An 18,872-nucleotide genomic window follows, 5' to 3' on the forward strand; every position below is an offset into this window, starting at 1 on the left:
CAGAAAAGACAGCCACAACTAAACATCTCTCATCACCAAATGAAGCTTCCAGGGCAGGGAATGGGTAACATCTAATTGAGTTGTTGGCCAAGGGTTTCATGGACCCCCCCCCCCCCGCCCCAACAACCCGGGCTATTGCTAAAACTATTGGTTACTCTCTAAAACCAACAGTAAAGCCCTACTGTTAAAGATACGACTTATTTAACACAACAAAGTTAAGTCAGTGCCAAGCTAGACCCTTCATCCCTGTGAACTAGTAGTGTATATGGTACTGGAAAGCACTCTGGAAGCTAGGAGAAAGGTAAATACCAACCCCAAACCAAACTCTCCCATCTACAATGACTACAAGCTAAGCTAGTACAACAGTGGCACAAAGCTTATGGGAGTAACCAACCAATACCTGACTGGATATAAGACCCACTCCATGAGATGGACCCCATTCTGATACTGCTCAACAGGCCAAGAACCTGAAACCATAGAGGCTAAGGATCTAAGCAAAGCAAAGACTACTGTTCTGCTGAAGGAATGTAGCCATACACTGACTACTACTGACATCCTAATAAACCATGGATCAGTCCCTTGCTCAACTATCATTCATTAGAAGAACTCCCTCTTCCGGGTTGAAGAGATGGCTCAGCAGTTGAGAACACTGGCTACTCTTCCAAAACACTGGTGTTCAACTCACAGCACCCAAATGGCAGCTCATGGCTCTTTATGACTCCAGTTCCAGAGGATATGACACCTTCACACAGACATGCATGCGGACAAAACACCAATGCATATAGAATAAAAATAAATAAATCATTAAAACATTTAAAAGTAGATGGGAACTAACTAGGGACCCACAGATAGATGCCATGCAGAGTGAGATCCTAAAACATTCAGTTATCCTAAATGGGATATCTCCATCAAGTCCCTCCTTCTCAGGGCTCAGGAAGCCCTGTTAAAGAAGAGAGGAAGGATCAGGACATAAGATACAGAGATTACAGAGTATGTCAAAGAAACAAACAAGGCCTTCTAAACACAGCAGGACCAATGCATATATGAACTCACAACTACGGCAGCATTCACAGCCTGTGCAAGGATGGGATCCCAGAACCAAGAGAAGAAACAGACACATGTTCATCCTCATCCCTAATCCAAAAGCCATCTTCAATTAATTATTACTCACTAATGAAAAAGTAGTTCTCTCCAACAGAGTCTCACTGTAGATACAAGCCATTCTTAAAGGCAGACCCCATGCTCAGTAGTAGATGGCCAACACAAAACAAACTCAATGGCAAATTGCATCACTTGTGGTTGTCAAGGCATTTATTTATTTATTTATTTATTTATTTATTTTTGTCTTTCCCTTATAGGTTCTTTTTGTATATATTAGGGCTTCCAGTTTTGCATTTTTATAGGATTTCTGTGTGTGCTAACGTGTATTTCTCTCTGTTTATATGTGTTTCCCATGCTTTTTCTTTTTTCTTTGGCTTTTTTTCTTGTTTGGTTTGATCTTATCTTATCTTATTTTATTACTATTCTCTACATACCTGTTTGTTTTATAATGAGAGACAGAAAGGATGTGGGATAGAATGTAAAGGGAGGTAAGGAAGATCTCAGCAGAGTTAGGGGAAGGGAAACCATAATCAGAATATATTGTGATAAAATTTTTTTCAATAAAAAGTAATAAATAAAAATAAAAGTGATTGTTTCAGTTATCCTTCTTTCAACAGTAAATATTCTATTTTAAGGAAAAAGGCAATTAATTAGCATATTTAAGTTATACCTGTACATTGAGGAATTTAAGGTTAGTACCGAGTTGACTTCAGATGCCTATGAGAAAACAGATAAAGGGAAGTATCAATGGTTCAGAGAGCTGAAACTGAACACTGAAGCTACTGAAGCATGCTAAATATATTCTATTAGAAAGAAGTTCACACAGGTTACTGGAACTTGAAATTCATTAAAATGAAGCAAAGGTACAATCTCTCATCTAAAAAAAAAGGATGGAGCTATGAGCGCTAGACTAGATGAGTCAGAAAGCAGATGACAGAATAATAACTGCTGAATCAGCAGAGAAAGGGTGATCTATTGTTGCCTGGAAGAAAATGGGGCTAAGGAGCCAAGTGAGGCCTCCCTAACCTTAACTCCAGGATTACAAGTTTCAAACATTGAGTCTGGAAAAACTAAAACTAACATATTCCCAGTCAGCTTTTCTTGTTCTTATTCTTATTCAACACGAAAAATAGACACAAAGGAGACAGTAACAGTTGAGAGAGAGCAACAGATAATATTTAAAATCTCTTCCTTATGTTTTAAGAACCATGTAGGGAATGTGTCTACTACAGAAAAATAAAATCATCTTTATGAAAAGAGAAAAACTAATGAATAAAGTTCTTAGCTACTGGAGACACATGACTTAAAATTAAAAGTTCAACACAAAAATAAAAGAGATTCCAGAAGCACTCCCAAAAACATACAACAAAAAGACACAAAGGAGCTGGGGACATCACTCAGTGGGTATGGTGTTTTGTGGGGATAACACAGACACAAGCACTGCCTGAGTTCAGATGTCCAGCATGGAGGTAAAAAGCCAGATACAGCAGCTTGCCTGTATTCCCAGTGCTGGGGATGTAGAAAAGGGCGATTGTTGGAGCTTGCTAGTCAGGTATTCTGTATTATGTCCAATCAGTGAGCTTCAGGCAAAGTCAAAATAAGGTAGAGAAGCCATTGAGGAAGACATCTAATATCAACTTCTGCCCCCTACCACCCACACAAACAGAGCATACACATGACAGAGAGATATTATTAGGAGTTCAAGCCCTTTCTTTACTGTCTTTACTGTCTTTACAAATGACACAGAAAGTTACTTGGGAAAATAGAATTTAGATAAAGATTCACTTTACAAGGTGTAATTTCTGTACAAGTGGTTTCAGGAGGGGGAAAGGCATGATGTAATTTAAAAAGGAGAAAATTGAATACCCAACCACAAAAGAACACACATGGTATTCACTCAATGATAATTGGATATTAGCCCAGAAGCTCGCAATACCCAAGATTCAACTCACAGACAACATGAAGCTCATAAAGAAGGAAGACCACGTATGGGTGTTTTGGTCCTTCTTAGAAGGAGTAACAAAATACTCGAGGGAGCAAATATGGAGTCAAAGTGTGGGACAGAAACTTAAGGAGGTGACCATTCCACTTGGGTATTTATCTCATGTGCAGCCATCAAAGGTAGACGCTGATGTGGATGCCAGGAAGTGCATGCTGATGGAAGCCAGGTATAGCGGTCTCCTTAGAGGTCTGCCAGAGTCTGACATACTCAAAGGCGGATGCTCACAGCTAACCACTGAACTGATCAAAGGGTTCCCAATGGAGGAGTTAGAGAACAGAAGCTGAAGGAGCTGAAAGGGTTTGCAGCCCCATAAGGAAAGCAACAATACCAACAAACCAGAGTTCCCAGGGTCTAAACCACCAGCCTGGGAGCACATAGGGAAGGACTGACCCATGGCTCCAGCTGTATATATAGGGAAGGATGTCCTTGTTGGGCATAGGTGGGAGAGGAGATCCTTGGTCTGCTGAAGGCTGGATGGCGAGTGTGGGGGAATTCAAGGGTGGGGAGGTGGAAGGAGTGGGGGCACATCCTCATAGAAGCAGGAGGAGGGGGGATGAGATGGGGGGGTTCCTGGGGGAGGGATGGGTTAAGGGGATAACATCTGAAATGTAAATAAAATATCCAATAAAAATGAAAACAGAGAAAAATGATCACATATAATAAAAGAGGACTCTCAGATCCATCCTTACACTGGAAGTCTAAAAGCTCTGCTATTTTGCTCTGACATGTCTGACATTAAGTATTTCTCTTTCAAAAAAGAAAATAAGGCAAAAGGCAAAAGGCTATTAAATTTCTAGATTCTAGTCATACATTTCTCCAGGCAAGTGGAAGAGCTTACGTTCTGCCAATCACCAGTGGCTCTGTTCTGTTAGGACAAGACCATTCCTGATCCAGTCACTACAGCCAGAGGACCGCTCTATTATAAATGGTTTTCACTTAGACTGTAAGATTGTCATCAACCAAGGAAAAGCTTTCAAAGAGATGTTTTATCACAAAATAATTATGGAAGAGTCACAGGAAACACATTTAATGTTCAGTAAAATATGTGGAGCAAAATAGAAACATTTCAAAGTGTAAGAATTTGAAAGGATTCACCATTAGAAAATTTCTAAAAAGAAAGGTTCCATTGAAATGGGGAGAGTGGGCAGAAAGCACAGATGTAGAGAGAAGACAGCACCACTCAATAGAGAAAGAGAAAAATATATTGATCCTTAAATATGACTCTATAAAAAATGGTGCTAACTTGTATCCTTTAATAACTATTATATTGTTTACGCTTTAAACAAAAACTTACATATGATTTGTAAATCATTTTAGAAAAGATAGGCTATACCATATTAAACTGGAAAAGAGTTAAAGTTACATTTTAATACTAGAGGACAAAAGACAAGACATAAAACCAAATATGTTACAAACAGCTTCAGATATGTATTTCAGATCCAGTTACCTAGCAACTGAAGAGATAGGATGGATCACTACATTCCTGTTAGTTTTCCTGACTTCAACAAAACAGAAAACTTGTAACTCTAAACTTCCTGAGGTTTATAATTCTAAGACTTTCTTATGGAGACAAATAAGTTATATGCAAAATAAAGTACACCCTAGACAAAATATCTATAAAAACAAAAGGCAGATATAAAACTTAAAAAAGTATAGCCTGTTAGGAAAAACAATGAAAACAAACTCCAGAGGCTTCCACTACTTCATTAATACTCAAAAGATTAAAATATGTTTCTTAGTCTTACAGCAAGTTGAAACAAACTTGGAAATTATAGCCTTTCTACGTTAGTTTTTTTTCATAATTACTCAGTTATTCATTAGAATATATGAGGCCTCTACTGGAATTTTTGCACCATAGTTTTACAAATGAATTTAACTCTAAAAGCCTATCTATACAATTTCTTTCATAAAAGTAATATATTTCTGATATTGATGTCTTTAAAATATCCTATAGTAAAATTAATATTTTTACACAGGAAAAGAAGGAACTATTTAGTCCCAGACAACTTGATAACATCTCTTTCAACTATAGTTATAATTATCATGTATGAAATTCCAAAGCAGAACTTGTCAAGATTTAACATTAGCATTAATTTATGTCATAATTGACGGTTACTATGAAGATAATGGCAAAGCATCCATTTCTCCAAAGACAGCATGGAGAGAAAGGGGATTTCTCTTAATTACTACTAATCTGCTCACTTTTAATTAAACTGATTAGTAATTTATTATCATTCCCTTTCCTGGATGGATGTTATTATCACAGGATTTCTCCAAAGTTACCACATTTGTGATTTTTAAGCAACCCAATTATTTTTAGTGCAAGTTCTACCATTTTGTAATATTGATCTATACTGAAATGTTAATATTCAGTTTCAATGTATTTTGAAAAATAAATGTGAAAATACAAGTCCTGTATTCAGTTTCTACATCTCCAAGTGAACAATGTTAACTGCAGCGTTCTGTGGAGTCACTGGGATCAAGTCTTCTTCTTCCCCTAGCTTAGTAATCCCAATACTTACAATGAACATGCAGCTTCCACAAAACGGAATCTGCAAAGTATCCACTTCTTATGCTATCTAACTAAAAAGCACATTACAAAACAATAGTTCTCTGTGCTTCTTTTTAAGATAAAAATGTTCTGACATGCAAAATAGAAACTGTTTTAATTAAGCAGCTTTAAGCATACTTAGTATCTAGTATTTTACTTAATCTAAGTTATTAATCAGTATAAAATTCTGACTAACATCAATTATTTGAGATTATGAAATGTTTATTACAGCCAGGCGGTGGTGGCACACGCCTTTAATTCTAGCACTTGGGAGGCAGAGGCAGGCGGATTTCTGAGTTCGAGGCCAGCCTGGTCTATAGAGTGAGTTCCAGGACAGCCAGGGCTACACAGAGAAACCCTGTCTCGAAAAACCAAAAAAAAAAAAAAAAAAAAAAGAAAGAAAGAAAGAAAGAAATGTTCATTACAAAACTCTCTAAAGAGTAAGGAGATACAATAGTACAGGAAAAAATGAAACTTTCTCTTCTGTAAAAATATTAAAAGTTGGAGCACAACTAGACTTAAGATCATCATTGATATGTGTTATATGAACTATGTATAGCTGTTGAATAAACACTTATATTTAGAGGATATCAAACTGTCCTCAAGCAGTTGATTATTAATGAGAAGGCAAGAATGATTATTCAGTATCATTTCTGCTAACACTTCCTGAGTGTAGTATCTACTAGAGAGATGAGCCCACATTTCTCTCTGTGATTTTATGTGCTGAAATTACTCATGAATGAATGATGAACAACAAAAGAATACATACAGTAGCATATTTGATTCATAAGACTGGTCTCCAGTCTGCCTAACCTTAACCATATGACCATCACATGACTATCACATGACCATCCCTGACTATCACATGAATACATTCCCTCCTGCTATCAGGCATTATCAACTTGGCAAAACTTCATTCCTTCTCACAGTACTCTTCAATATCAGCCAGGCTGTTAGTCTGGTCCTTGTCTTACTCTTACACGAGAAAGTGTAATGTAGTAAGGAAACAGGGTGCATCAATTTGTTTAGTAGTAATTCAAAACAAAATATGCTGATGAAAAACTATCAAATGCTATTGTTTCCACTATCCTGAAAATGAAGAACTATTACTTGATAAGGGGAGTAAGCAGTCAAGAGCACTGGTACCTAGCACTCACATGGTAGTTTAAACCATCTACAACTCTAATTTAAGGGAATCTAATTCCTTTTTTTGTAGGTACCAGATATGCATATGGTGTACATACATACATGCAGGTGAAGCACATACATATAAAATTAAAAAAAAATGAAGAAAAGCATGTGACAGGCCTAGACATAAATCTATACCCAATGTCTTACTTTTCTGTAGTCTAATATAAAGACATATTAAGAAATCTTTTGTTACTTCCACCCAAAAGATAAAATATTTTCTCAAAGAATAGTTGTGCTATGAAAATTTTCAAGTTATTTAATATTAATAACTCAATAAGTGAAAATTACAAAGTTCAAAAAGGATAATTCTGCATACCTTAACGAGTTTCAATAGTTCATAGAGATCTTCCACCTCATCACCTTCACATTTGGTATACATTCTCCCTGTTTCCAGGCTCTTTCCTCTGATGGTTCTGCGGTACAGGGGCAGAGCCATTGCTTCAGCATACAAGTCAATGGCATGGTGACCCACTGTCTGATACATGTAGCTATCCAGTTCATCTGACTCCACTGTAACAGTTAAAGGAAAAATAATTATTAAGACAGAGTAAAACAAACAGAAGTAGCTTTTACTACTTGAAGAATAGTTAACACCAAGCTTAAGAATTTAACCATATCCTCCTGCTTTTGTAAGTGAAATAATATATAAGCATTACACATTTCACCATGGATAAATTTACTTCAGTTCTAATAATCTGTTTCTAATTATCAATATATTTATATTTTTAAAATTATATACAACATTTAAAAATAAGTATAATATATCCCATACAATTTAGTTTATTCAGTTAGAAATTGTATTACATATCATTTAGGTTATTCAAAATCATATAGACTTTTAATAAAAAATTTTCTTAAATATTTTCTTAGTAAGTGATAAGCATTTGCCAGAAAAAATTAGATGTAATTGGTATGTTTTATAATCAATACATCAACAAAGCATATATATATATATATATAACTTCAATATTTGTTAGAACAGTTACAAATACGTTTGAAAACATGATAACTGAATCTAATAAATGATACAATCATCAGTTACCTCAAGATTCCACACATATTATTATAGGTAAAGCATTCATTACAGAATTATTTGTTAAAAAAAAAGAACTATATTACAGTCATATAATAAAATAGCATGCATTTTACAGTGTGCTCTCCAGAATACAAATTCTATAAGATATTAATATTTAAAAGAGGGAGTAAAAGATCATGTGTCAAATAAGTTTTAAAAGTATATACATAAATAATTTTAAGTAGATGATTCTGTTGAAATTTTTCAGACTTATGTGCTTTCAGTTCCTCCAATAAGGACAGATAGGAATTACCTCTCTAAATGATCTTTAGTCCACTTACATTTCATACAGAGAAGATGTAGGACAAATTATAAGGAGACTACTATTTAGTGCCATTGAGCCTGTTGACAGTATGTTAAGTTACAAAATAACAGACTATAAAATGTATGTTTTCAAATGTGGAAACATTTAATCAAAGGGAATAAATAACAGTGTAAATGTCTTTCAACAATCAGTGACATCATCATATGCCACCTCATTTGGGCTCATCACATTTCTGACCCCCACAACTGCCTGGTTTTCTATCAAACAATACTCCCATCATTATTGTAAGTCGACTCCTTATGCCAATATGAAACAGATATTTAGTTAAACCACCCTAAAAACTTTTCACTCTTCCTTCCTACCAAGTTAAAGTGAGTATTTAATGTACTTTCACTAAAAGATATTGGTCAAATAAATTTATTTAAAGAAACTTGAGCTTCATAGCGAGAAACATCCTGAAATTAATACAACTACGAAACAGTATAATGGCTTTAAAACCTGATATATTTTCATTAGGGCTCCATGGAGTCCTTACCACAATATAACTTCATTAGTGGAAGCTACACAGCAGCAACTGGTGTAAGAGCAAACAAAACCAAAAGGCTCCACTGTTGCCTAAAGCACTTCAATTAACATACCACAAAGCTCCTACTACAGACTTAAAGGGATGGTTCTGTACAGTTTATGACAACTGTACATTATCTCATTGATGGGAATAAATTCTTTCCCAGAGTACCTACTGAAAACCCATATTGTGAAAATCATGATTTGCTGTGAATACATTATACTCAGCCTTGCTCGTCAATGGAGCCATGCATTCCTCAGTGAGGTTCCTTTCAGTGCATTTAAAGGGGGAAAAAATCATTCAGTAACTCATTCTACAGTTCCAACATCCTGCAGACTTTAAATCACTATTAACCAGCCCTGTCCATCTACTGATCCACATAATCTATTGTCTTCTACACCAATTACACAGTGTCAGATGATAGTCCTAGATTTTTCATTCATAATATTCTAGTTGCATTTACTATTGAATTTTTCACACTAATAATATTTTAATAAATGCTCTCATTCTATTAATAAGCATAATTTAAAAGATGTACTTGCTTTTTATTTCACTGTTCTGCCAGCAAAATGAATACATTGGAGATTATATAATAATGATATTGTCATAATAAACTAATACTGAAATTGAAAGCTGGACTCAAGAGAGGAAAATAACTTTACATATGCATTACATATCCTGAGAACATAAGTTTTTTGTTAGTTTGTTTATTTTGTTTCATTTTCAGTACTGAGAATTCTCAAGGCAGATGACAACTCACTTGCCCAACTTGATATAAGGGATGGACGGGGTCTCACCATTACAGCACAATCTGTAACTGTGCTCCTTTACATTAAAAGCAGCAGTAGTCCTACGTATTTCAAGTTAGGACTAGAGTCCTTCTTAGAAAACTCTGACTTCTAAACCCTAGCTCATCATCACCAGAGCCCAGCATAAAATCCTAAAGTATAAATTTAACCCCATGTTTTTTTTTTAAGCCCATTGCCTTTCTTCCTATTAAATACTCCCAATTTCCATCTTTCCACATCACTTTCAGAATTGTTAACTTATCCAACAGAAGTACACTGGCTAACTCAAATGAGTTCAGTACTCATGGTCTGTCAGTAAAGCTCTCCACCTACCACAGGTTCAGAGCTTAAAGAGCTGAGAAGCACCCACAGTAAAGTCTAAAGTACTACATCTCTTCTCAAGAGGCTCATAATCCATAAGACGGCAGAAGCCTTGCATGCTTCACTACATCTAAGAGAGCTAAGGATATATATATTTTAATAGTGACATTCATATACTGTAAACCAAGAACCAACGAAGCAGACTGTTTCTTACCAACCTGAAATAATGAAGTTGAGTCGCAACTATTCAGAGAATGATCAAAAAAAAAAAAAAAAAAAAAAAGTCATACATGTACCTTGGTTTTCATCTGGTCTTAGGTTTGCTAAGGCAACAATCTGATGTCCCTCAGCAATGCACTGCATCATGTTGTAACAGCTGTCCTTCCCACCACTGTAAAACAAGTCAGGGGAGAAAAGGGATGAATGTCAGGCCGCTGATCACCATTACACACAGAACTACTGGACATCAAAATCAAACACAATCTTACTCTGCTTTTCAGAATCCATCAGGGAATATTTCATAATTACAGTGCAGGAAGACACACATTTTTAAATGGGAGAACACTGAGCATATGAATCTGAATGTCTAAGGTTGCTACTTCTAGGAATTTATGAAATTACATGCATTTATAATACAGAAGTTCTAAATGAAGTATATAATGTTAACAGTGGTTTTATATAAGGTAAAAGTGGTGTGCACATACTTAGTTATTCAGAATGATATCCTAAACACACATTTCATATATTCCTTAGATAAAAGTCTTTAAGAAAAAAAAAAAAAAAACAACTAGGGGCTACAGAGATGTTTCAGTAGGTAAGATCACTGTCTGTTCTTCTGAGGACCAGTCTTCGGTCCCAAGCACTCACATGGCAACTTACAACCACTTCCAGGGGATCCAATATCTTCTTATGGATTCCATAAGCAAGTAAGTGGTGTGCAGATATACATGCATAATATAACGTAAAACATTTCTGAAACTGTTCTAACTACATGAAACCTGTTAGCTACCAATATCCATTAAAGGTTAATATTCAGATATAAAAATCTGAGTCCAAACTGTATAATAGACTGTCATATACTTGACTCTAAATTCTATACAATAAAAATCCAAATGCTGATAAACATCAATAGTCAAGCCTTGGTATACTCAGTACTTCAGCCATTGCTGCCTAGACAACTACACTGCAGAATTCCTTACGAGAAAGAGAATGGAAAGGGCAAAGACGTATACTATAAAGCCCAGGACTCCTCTTTTCAGATATGTGCCTAAGTAGGTCTTCATAACTTTCTCTTTTGGATCCTATTACTATGTTTCCCTCCAAAAACACACAAACAAACAAACAATGTTTTATAATATATTAAAGATTCTAGGGTGAACATTCATAATTACCTCTTATCCTTATGATTTAAAATATATCAACTCTTTAAATATGGTTTCAAAGTATTTCCCAAGCTATGTTCTATAGAACACAGAGTACTGAAAGAACAAAAAGCATTCAAGAGCAAAGAATCTTTTATTATTAATTATCATTATTATAATTATTGATTTACTTTACCTCCTGATGTCAGATTCCCCTCCCTCCTCTCGTCTGAGTCCCTCTCTCTGATACCCTCCCAACCCACCACTCCACCCCTTCTTTTCAGAAATGGGGAGGCCTCCTATGGATATCAACCAGCCTTGGCTTATCAAGTTTCAATAAAATTAGGTGCATCTTCTTCTTTGAGACTAGACAAGGCAGCCCAGTTAACGCAGAGAGCTCCAAAAGCAGACAATGTAATCACAATATATTTGGGGTTATATGCTTCAGTATAAATTTAAAATAGCTTGCTTAAATAATCTTCAAGCTTTTATTCAACAGTGTAATTTTTGAGGTACTTTAGCCTTTGACTTAATGATATATAAGAATGTGTTTCATTCTGTCCTGGAAATACACTCATATCCTATCAATTGTACATACAAATTCAAATACATGCATATGTGTACAAATGCACACAGATTTATCATACTGAAGCTTAAATATAGAGCCATGTTCTACACAGTACACCTAAGTATGTGTATTTGTTCTGTGCATTCTTATTTCCTAATATACAGTTCTTAGAAACTGTGACATTTCCCACACAGCACCTCTTTATTCCTACCCACTGAGTATTTTGAGGAACACCTCCCATTGATCCTTTCTCCTCTCTAGTTTCACATGTTTTACTCCACTGCTGAGTTTTGGTAAACTAAATCTCATCACTACCTTCCTGGCCTACTTTTCATTTTCTCTCTCTCTTCACCAAATAATCATGATAGTTAAAACTCCATTATTCCCTTTATGCATAAAATTTATTGAATTATGGTGGCTTTTCATTTCCTTAAAATGCCACAGAATCAACAGACCTGGCATTTTCCTGTCACTACAGAGAAACTGAAATATGGCTTACCTAGAGTTTAATAAAATACTGTCAACTAGCGTCAGGTTACCTAGGGCATTAACAAAACATGTTTATGTATGCTTCACTGGGCTAACAAAAAGAGACTGTAGCAATGTAGTGGAACACACGCTTTTCTGAAGTCTAAATCTCAATTAACAGTATGTTTACAGGATTTAAACTATTATTGCTGTCCCTTATTACTTTCAGGCATGAAATCAGGGATAGCTCTGCTTATCAGCTACAGTATGTGGACTTCTAAGTAAGTTACAATAGATTTCAAACTACTTTTGGAATATGGCTTGGGTTGCCCAAGGTCAGTACGGCAAATTCTTGTATCCAAAGCAACTTCAATCCAAATCATCTAGCATACACCTAGCATATTGTCATCTTAACCTGGCACAGTTCCAACTCAAAAGGGAATACATCTGTCAGTAGCCGGAGTTCCAATGGAGGTGTTTAACACAAATGAGCAAAGCAATCTCAAACCATCTAGGGGCCCTATGGACATCGCTACAAACTAGGGAGTGAGTTTGCATTCCTCATTCCTAGGAGGGATCAAGTCAGGGATAGACTAGGAATGATCTGTATGACTGAAGGGAACTATAGAGGACAAAAACTGCAAACAAGTAAGTGAAGTTAACAGCGGCACTCAAGGTTCAGGGCGAATAAAAGTCCAACAGGCGTGGTGACCGACCGTGCGACCACGGCGGAGGAATACCCGTGTGTTAGATGCTGTTTAGCTTTGCCAAGACGCCAGTGTGGAGGCGCGCACCAGGGACAGTGGACCCGAGCAGCAGATCGCCCCGCCTCTTCCGGCGGCCCGGGCACCAACCCGCCAACCCGGCGCCCCAAGAAGTGGCTCCGGACGTTCCTACAGTCGCTGCGTCAGGATATAGCCTTGCCTGGGAGTAAAGAGGTGGCCCTGCTCCTCATTACCTGATCAGGGCCGCGACCCTCATTCTGTGCTCAGTGCGGGTGCGTGCGGTAACCACAGACGCCAGGCCCCGAACCTTGTGGTGGCTGGACCTACACGCGCGGTCCTCAAGCAGGTGTCTGCTGCGCTGCCTGCCTGCGACCATGCCTAATGCCCTCTCAGCACTTTGTTGAACACCCGGGTGTAGAGGATAGTCAGTCTTAACACCTATTTCCTGTTATATGGATATACGGCTCAGGATTATTAAAACGAAAACAATTTAGGCATAGCCTAACCACCTTAGTAAGGGCAGTGAAGCTTCCCAGGGGAAGGGCATGGTCCTTGTTAAGCCGCTTGAGGGTGCTGGGATTGTCTGGGTAGTAAATTCAAGTTCATAAGTTCCAGGATTTGAAACACTGCCCTGAAAGGGGAATTTAGCCTCTCTCCTTTCTTCGTCAACTCCAAGAAAATATTACACCCCCCTCCCGAAAGAAAATCGTTAACACCCAAACACTTTTAACTTTGAGGTTTGCATTTTTCCACATTGAATCAGTGAGGCTACATGACCTCTGCCTCCTGTACTGTTTTTTAAGCATTTTTCCAGTACAGAAACCGAAAAACTACACTCCAGAAAGCAGAAAGAAAATAATTTAAAATACATTTGCCAGTATTTACTCAGTTATTTAAATGTACTAAGCACTGTTTGGAGCTCCTGGGATCAACTGGCATACTATATACACCACCATGCCTACCTACATTCATGAACAGGAAGTTTGTGTAGGGGTATAGGAAGAAAGCAGGTGAGACGCTACACAGTTTAAAAGACAATTGTATGTTAAAAAGTGGAAAACTATACTCCCCCATGGGGAATTATCACAGTTAGAAAAAAATGCAGAAATAGAGTGTTCAGATAGGCTTTATTGGTGAGTTAAGCTGCCTTTAGCATATATATCTTTGAATATATTATATATTCAGATATATAAAATTTTCAATATATTATGTGTGCATATACACATATACATATATGTATACATATACAAATATACATATATAATACATAAATATACATATAAATACATATATATTCAAAGAGAACTTTATATATATATTCAGTGAACTTTCAAAATCCATCTTCCTAATTTATTCAGGTCGACTAAATCTCCCTTTCTGATTTCTGCTTTTTAGCTGGGTCTTTAAATTGGATTTTAATTAAAGATTGCTGGCAGGACATGAATTGGGCACAGGTTGTGAACCCCAAGTTTGATGACAAAAGAACAGGACAGATTACTGTAATTTGATGACAAAAGAACAGGGCAGATTACTGTAACTGAAAAAGAGTAACCAGAATGAGTGATGGAAGATGAGGTCTGAGTGGTGGAGAGGAAAGATCTTACAAGGTGTTGTAGCCCATTTCAGATGTTATAGCACAGGCATGGTTGGTTGAAGGTTTTATAAGGACTACAGGTTTTTATAACTCTGCAGTGTTGAGAACATATCTATTAGGCAAGAAATCTATTTTAATGTTCTAGGAGAGATTATGTAATCTAAAAACAAAATGATGGGTTTGGAGAATTATGAAAAGAATACTATTTAAAAAAAAACAACCAATATAATCAAATAGACAGATGTGGGTTACTAAAGAAAACCATGAGAAATGATAACAATGTCATGAACTAAAGTTAGTATGTGTAAGACACCTCACATTGTGTCAGATACACATAAGCAAACAGTTTTGCCACACTACAAACGCTTTCATTGGCTCTAAATATGGGTCACCATGGCATTGATAATTTGCTATTAGTATCAGTATTATAACCATGTGCATTAAAATCCTGAAATTATAATTATTTACCAAATCAATTAAGTATTTGAGATGTTGGTGTCTGGTTAGAGATAAAACATTCATATTAAACATTCATAGTAGAACATATTAAAATTTGAAAGTAACAATTTATGTAATACATATGGCAAGATCACTGGGAGTTGAGTCCATTGAACTGAAGGGTAGTTAGAATAGGGTAGAACTTGAAGTTAAGGACAGGAGAAACAGATACATCTTCAAACAAAGATATGAAGAGGTTAGCGTTACCAGTGGAGAGGTTATATTGGTCAGAGAAGAAAACAAATTGGATAGTCAGGATGATCCCCAGTTATCTAGGGTCAGGAAAAGCCACTAAAAATAATAGCAATACCAGGAAGGTTAGTCTGACTGTTTATCACTAATTTTAGAAAGTTGTGTGAATTATCAGTAATTAACATGTTGACTATTTTGATAAAATAAATATCAAGTGCCTCAAAGACTCATTTTTAAATTTTCTACCATTTAAAATTATTTTTCCTTACTACTTTTCAAGAAGGGGTGAGAAAATAACTTGTTCTCCCTAAAGCTGCATATTAACAATTATGTTTTGTTTCTCTGTCTTTAGCCTTGAGCTAGGATAGCCTCATCCAACATATTTATTATAGTGTATATATACTGAGGCTTCTCTATAAGTGAGGGAATAAGATGCTGAGGCTGTTTACCAAGGTCAACCAGTTTTCAGAGGGTTTTCTGGCTTCTCCCTGCAATCCTTATATTATCCTTGGTATTGTGTATTTCACCCCTTGGGGAAAATATTCTCAAAACTTTCAACCAAAGTTCTTTCAACTCACGGAATTTTCTGGATGACCTAGTATAACAATCTCAAATGTCTTCTCTCTTCTCTCTTCTCTCTTCTCTCTTCTCTCTTCTCTCTTCTCTCTTCTCTCTTCTCTCTTCTCTCTCTTCTCTCTCTTCTCTCTTCTCTCTCTCCTCTCTCTCCCCTCTCCCCTCTCCTCTCTCTCCCCTCTCCCCTCTCCTCTCTCTCCCCTCTCCCCTCTCCTCTCTCTCCCCTCTCCCCTCTCCCCTCGCCCCTCTCTCCTCTCCCCTCTCCCCTCTCCCCTCTCCCCTCCCCTCTCCCCTCCCCTCCCCCTCCCCCTCCCCTCTCCCCTCTCCCCTCTCCCCTCTCCCCTCTCCCCTCTCCCCTCTCCCCTCTCCCCTCTCCCCTCTCCCCTCTCCCCTCTCCCCTCTCCCCTCTCCCCTCCCCTCTCCCCTCTCCCCTCTCCCCTCTCCCCTCTCCCCTCCCCTCCCCTCTCCTCCCCTCTCCCCTCCCCCCTCCCCCTCCCCACCCCCCTCTCCCCTCTCCCCTCTCCCCTCTCCCCTCTCCCCTCTCCCCTCTCCCCTCTCCCCTCTCCTCCCCTCTCCTCTCTCTCTCCTCTCTCTCTCCTCTCTCTCTCTCTCTCTCTCTCTCTCTCTCTCTCTCTCTCTCTCCCCCTAAGCCAAACCTTTACCCTAAACCAAAGTTGTCCATTGAAAACTGAAATTGAGTTTCCAATGGCATAGTTCTTATATCTCATTTGTACTCACTCTATCTGAGAACAGTACAGGAAAAGTCTGGCCTGGTGTGGCCTTGGTAGTGAATCTAAAAGCATTAAGAATCTAAAACAGTTGCTAAATATGGTGGTCATCTAGCTGCTCCATGATGTCTGTAATCCCTTCTATCTAAGACTGACCTGGGAAAATGAAGGTTATTTGGAGTAGTGGCAGCATTTGTTATTGCAGTTCCTCTCAATCCTCACCTGTCCATGTGGTACATCAGTTTCTATCCACTCTGCATTCCCCTCAACCTCAGCAATCACTTAAGCCTATTGTTCTAATTGGTATAACCGCCATTCCTAATGGGTCTCAGCCATTGTGCGATAGATTCTTTTCAGTCTTGGTCTGCTACATGTGTCATTTCACAGGCTCAATTGAAAAAGGGCATCAGTGGATCATCTGGTTCCAAATTGGGTGACTTTATCCCTGGTGTATTGAGAATCCTTACTCCTCCTCATAACCAATTACTCCAGCTTGAAGGTCCATGCACGCAGAGTACTTAAAGTAACTCTGTATTCTGAAGTTCAATGAATGCTTGGTCAGCCCTCTTTGAAAACCAAGACCTAGAAATATTTTGATAAAATTTGTGAGAGGCAAAGAAGAGGTTTCCTTAGTAGGTCCTTGGCCACTGTAACTTTCAGCCTTTCACTCTCAGATCCGTGTTTTCCTCCTAATATGTGTCATTTATACCTATATCCTGAGGTATGACCACCCACCCTTGCCGAATCTCTTCTGAGCTACTGATTTACATATGACTTTGATTGGCTAGCTTCATTTAAATAACACGATATACACCACTTAGATACTGTGCACCTGGCCCAATTCTGTATTTCCTTTTCTGGGAAAAGTTTCTTTGTGGACACTCTTCTCAGTGGAATTCCATGTCTACAATGGAATTCTGCCAATGATAACACGTGGAGTGACACAGACAGGACACCAAGTTTTAGGATATTTATTGTGCCCATGCAAAGGGTAAGAGAAGCTTGAAAGTATGGCCTCAATGAACTCTGTGAGGAATCTAAGGATCATCATCTGGTGCCTTTTACCTGTGGTTTTAATAACTAATGTTGTTGGAAATAGCTCTGAGTTATAATTTAATCTCCTCCATGCCTGCCACAATGAAGCAGAATGACTCCAAACCACATGAGAATGAGCAGGAAATTTAGACTCTCACATTGTGCTCTGCTCCAGCAAGAAACATACAGAGAAGAGTTTATTCAAACCAAGAATAGTATTTGAAGGAGGGCCAGCCTAAATTTGTGAATGTCTAACTTAAAAACAACAGTATTTTCAAGGAAATGCTTTAGTTTACTTCCAAACACATGTACTAATGTTGATCAAACTAACATACTAATAGTGGATCCTGGCAAAGTGTTTTTTTAAAACTCTCACAAGTTAATAGGAAAAAGCTTATTTTTAACTACTATCCATTTGCCGATACATAATTTGCTCAGATTTTAAGAACACTTGATTTAGTAAAAACCCTATATACATAGTTTTCTACACAGATGTCATAAAGATAACTTCAACCCAGTAAATGTCAACAAGTTTAAAGGTTTCCTTTCAGTATAGCAATTTTTATTTTGTAATTCAGTGAATTGTTTTCCCCAAGATCCACTTTTCAAGCACATTGCCTGCTCATGTTCTATAGTCTAAAACCATTACATACAAATGAATACTGCTTAGCTCATAGGGCCAACAAAACAGGTGAACAGAAAACTTGTCTCAAAAAACCTCAGTCCTTTGCCAGTTTACTTAAGGAAACTCTCCACAGCCAAACACTGTTGCCTGTAATAAAAGCTTACAAGCTGTCACTGAATTCTGCTTCCTTGGCAGTATATCTCACTGATGTACTGATTGATAAAGACTTAGATAATCAAATCAAGAAACACTACAGGTAGTAACTCCATAGCATCCCAGAAAAGAGCTAAATGTGTCTTCCCTAAAATATTAGACAGGAAGTCATCAGAATGATGTTTCATGAGTACTTACTTTTGAAAAGACATTACTGGTTTTAGAATCTTTGCTGTATAAGCCTTACTTTGCTGTATAACACTTAGTTGAATATTTATAAATTTTGGACCCTTCAGAATATGAGAATACTTGTACCCAAAGGATTAATATCTTCACCAGAGGGCCATGCATTGTTTTGGCTACCGCATCCTTTCTTAATCTAGATTTAGGATTGAATATCATTGTATTAGAGTTCTCTAGAATAATGGAACCAGCAGAGTGGATATATATTAAAATGGGGGTTATTAGATTGGTATACATGACATGGTCTGAG

General features: G+C 37.3%; 1 protein-coding gene across 1 annotated transcript in view; it reads right to left on the reverse strand.

The window, feature by feature from the left end:
- Dph6 (diphthamine biosynthesis 6) overlaps positions 1-13,347 on the reverse strand; it is a 114,121-nt gene extending 100,774 nt beyond the window's left edge. Inside the window, exons 1-3 of the mRNA XM_034495326.2 lie at positions 13,215-13,347; positions 10,156-10,250; positions 7,162-7,355 (exon numbers count right to left, since the gene is read on the reverse strand). Coding sequence (XP_034351217.1) covers positions 7,162-7,355; positions 10,156-10,250; positions 13,215-13,237 — 312 coding nt within the window. The 5' untranslated portion in view covers positions 13,238-13,347. The remainder of the gene's footprint in view (positions 1-7,161; positions 7,356-10,155; positions 10,251-13,214) is intronic.
- Between the last annotated feature and the right edge of the window lie 5,525 nt (positions 13,348-18,872).

This window comes from Arvicanthis niloticus, chromosome 2, assembly GCF_011762505.2.
Source record: "Arvicanthis niloticus isolate mArvNil1 chromosome 2, mArvNil1.pat.X, whole genome shotgun sequence".
NCBI lineage: Eukaryota > Metazoa > Chordata > Mammalia > Rodentia > Muridae > Arvicanthis > Arvicanthis niloticus.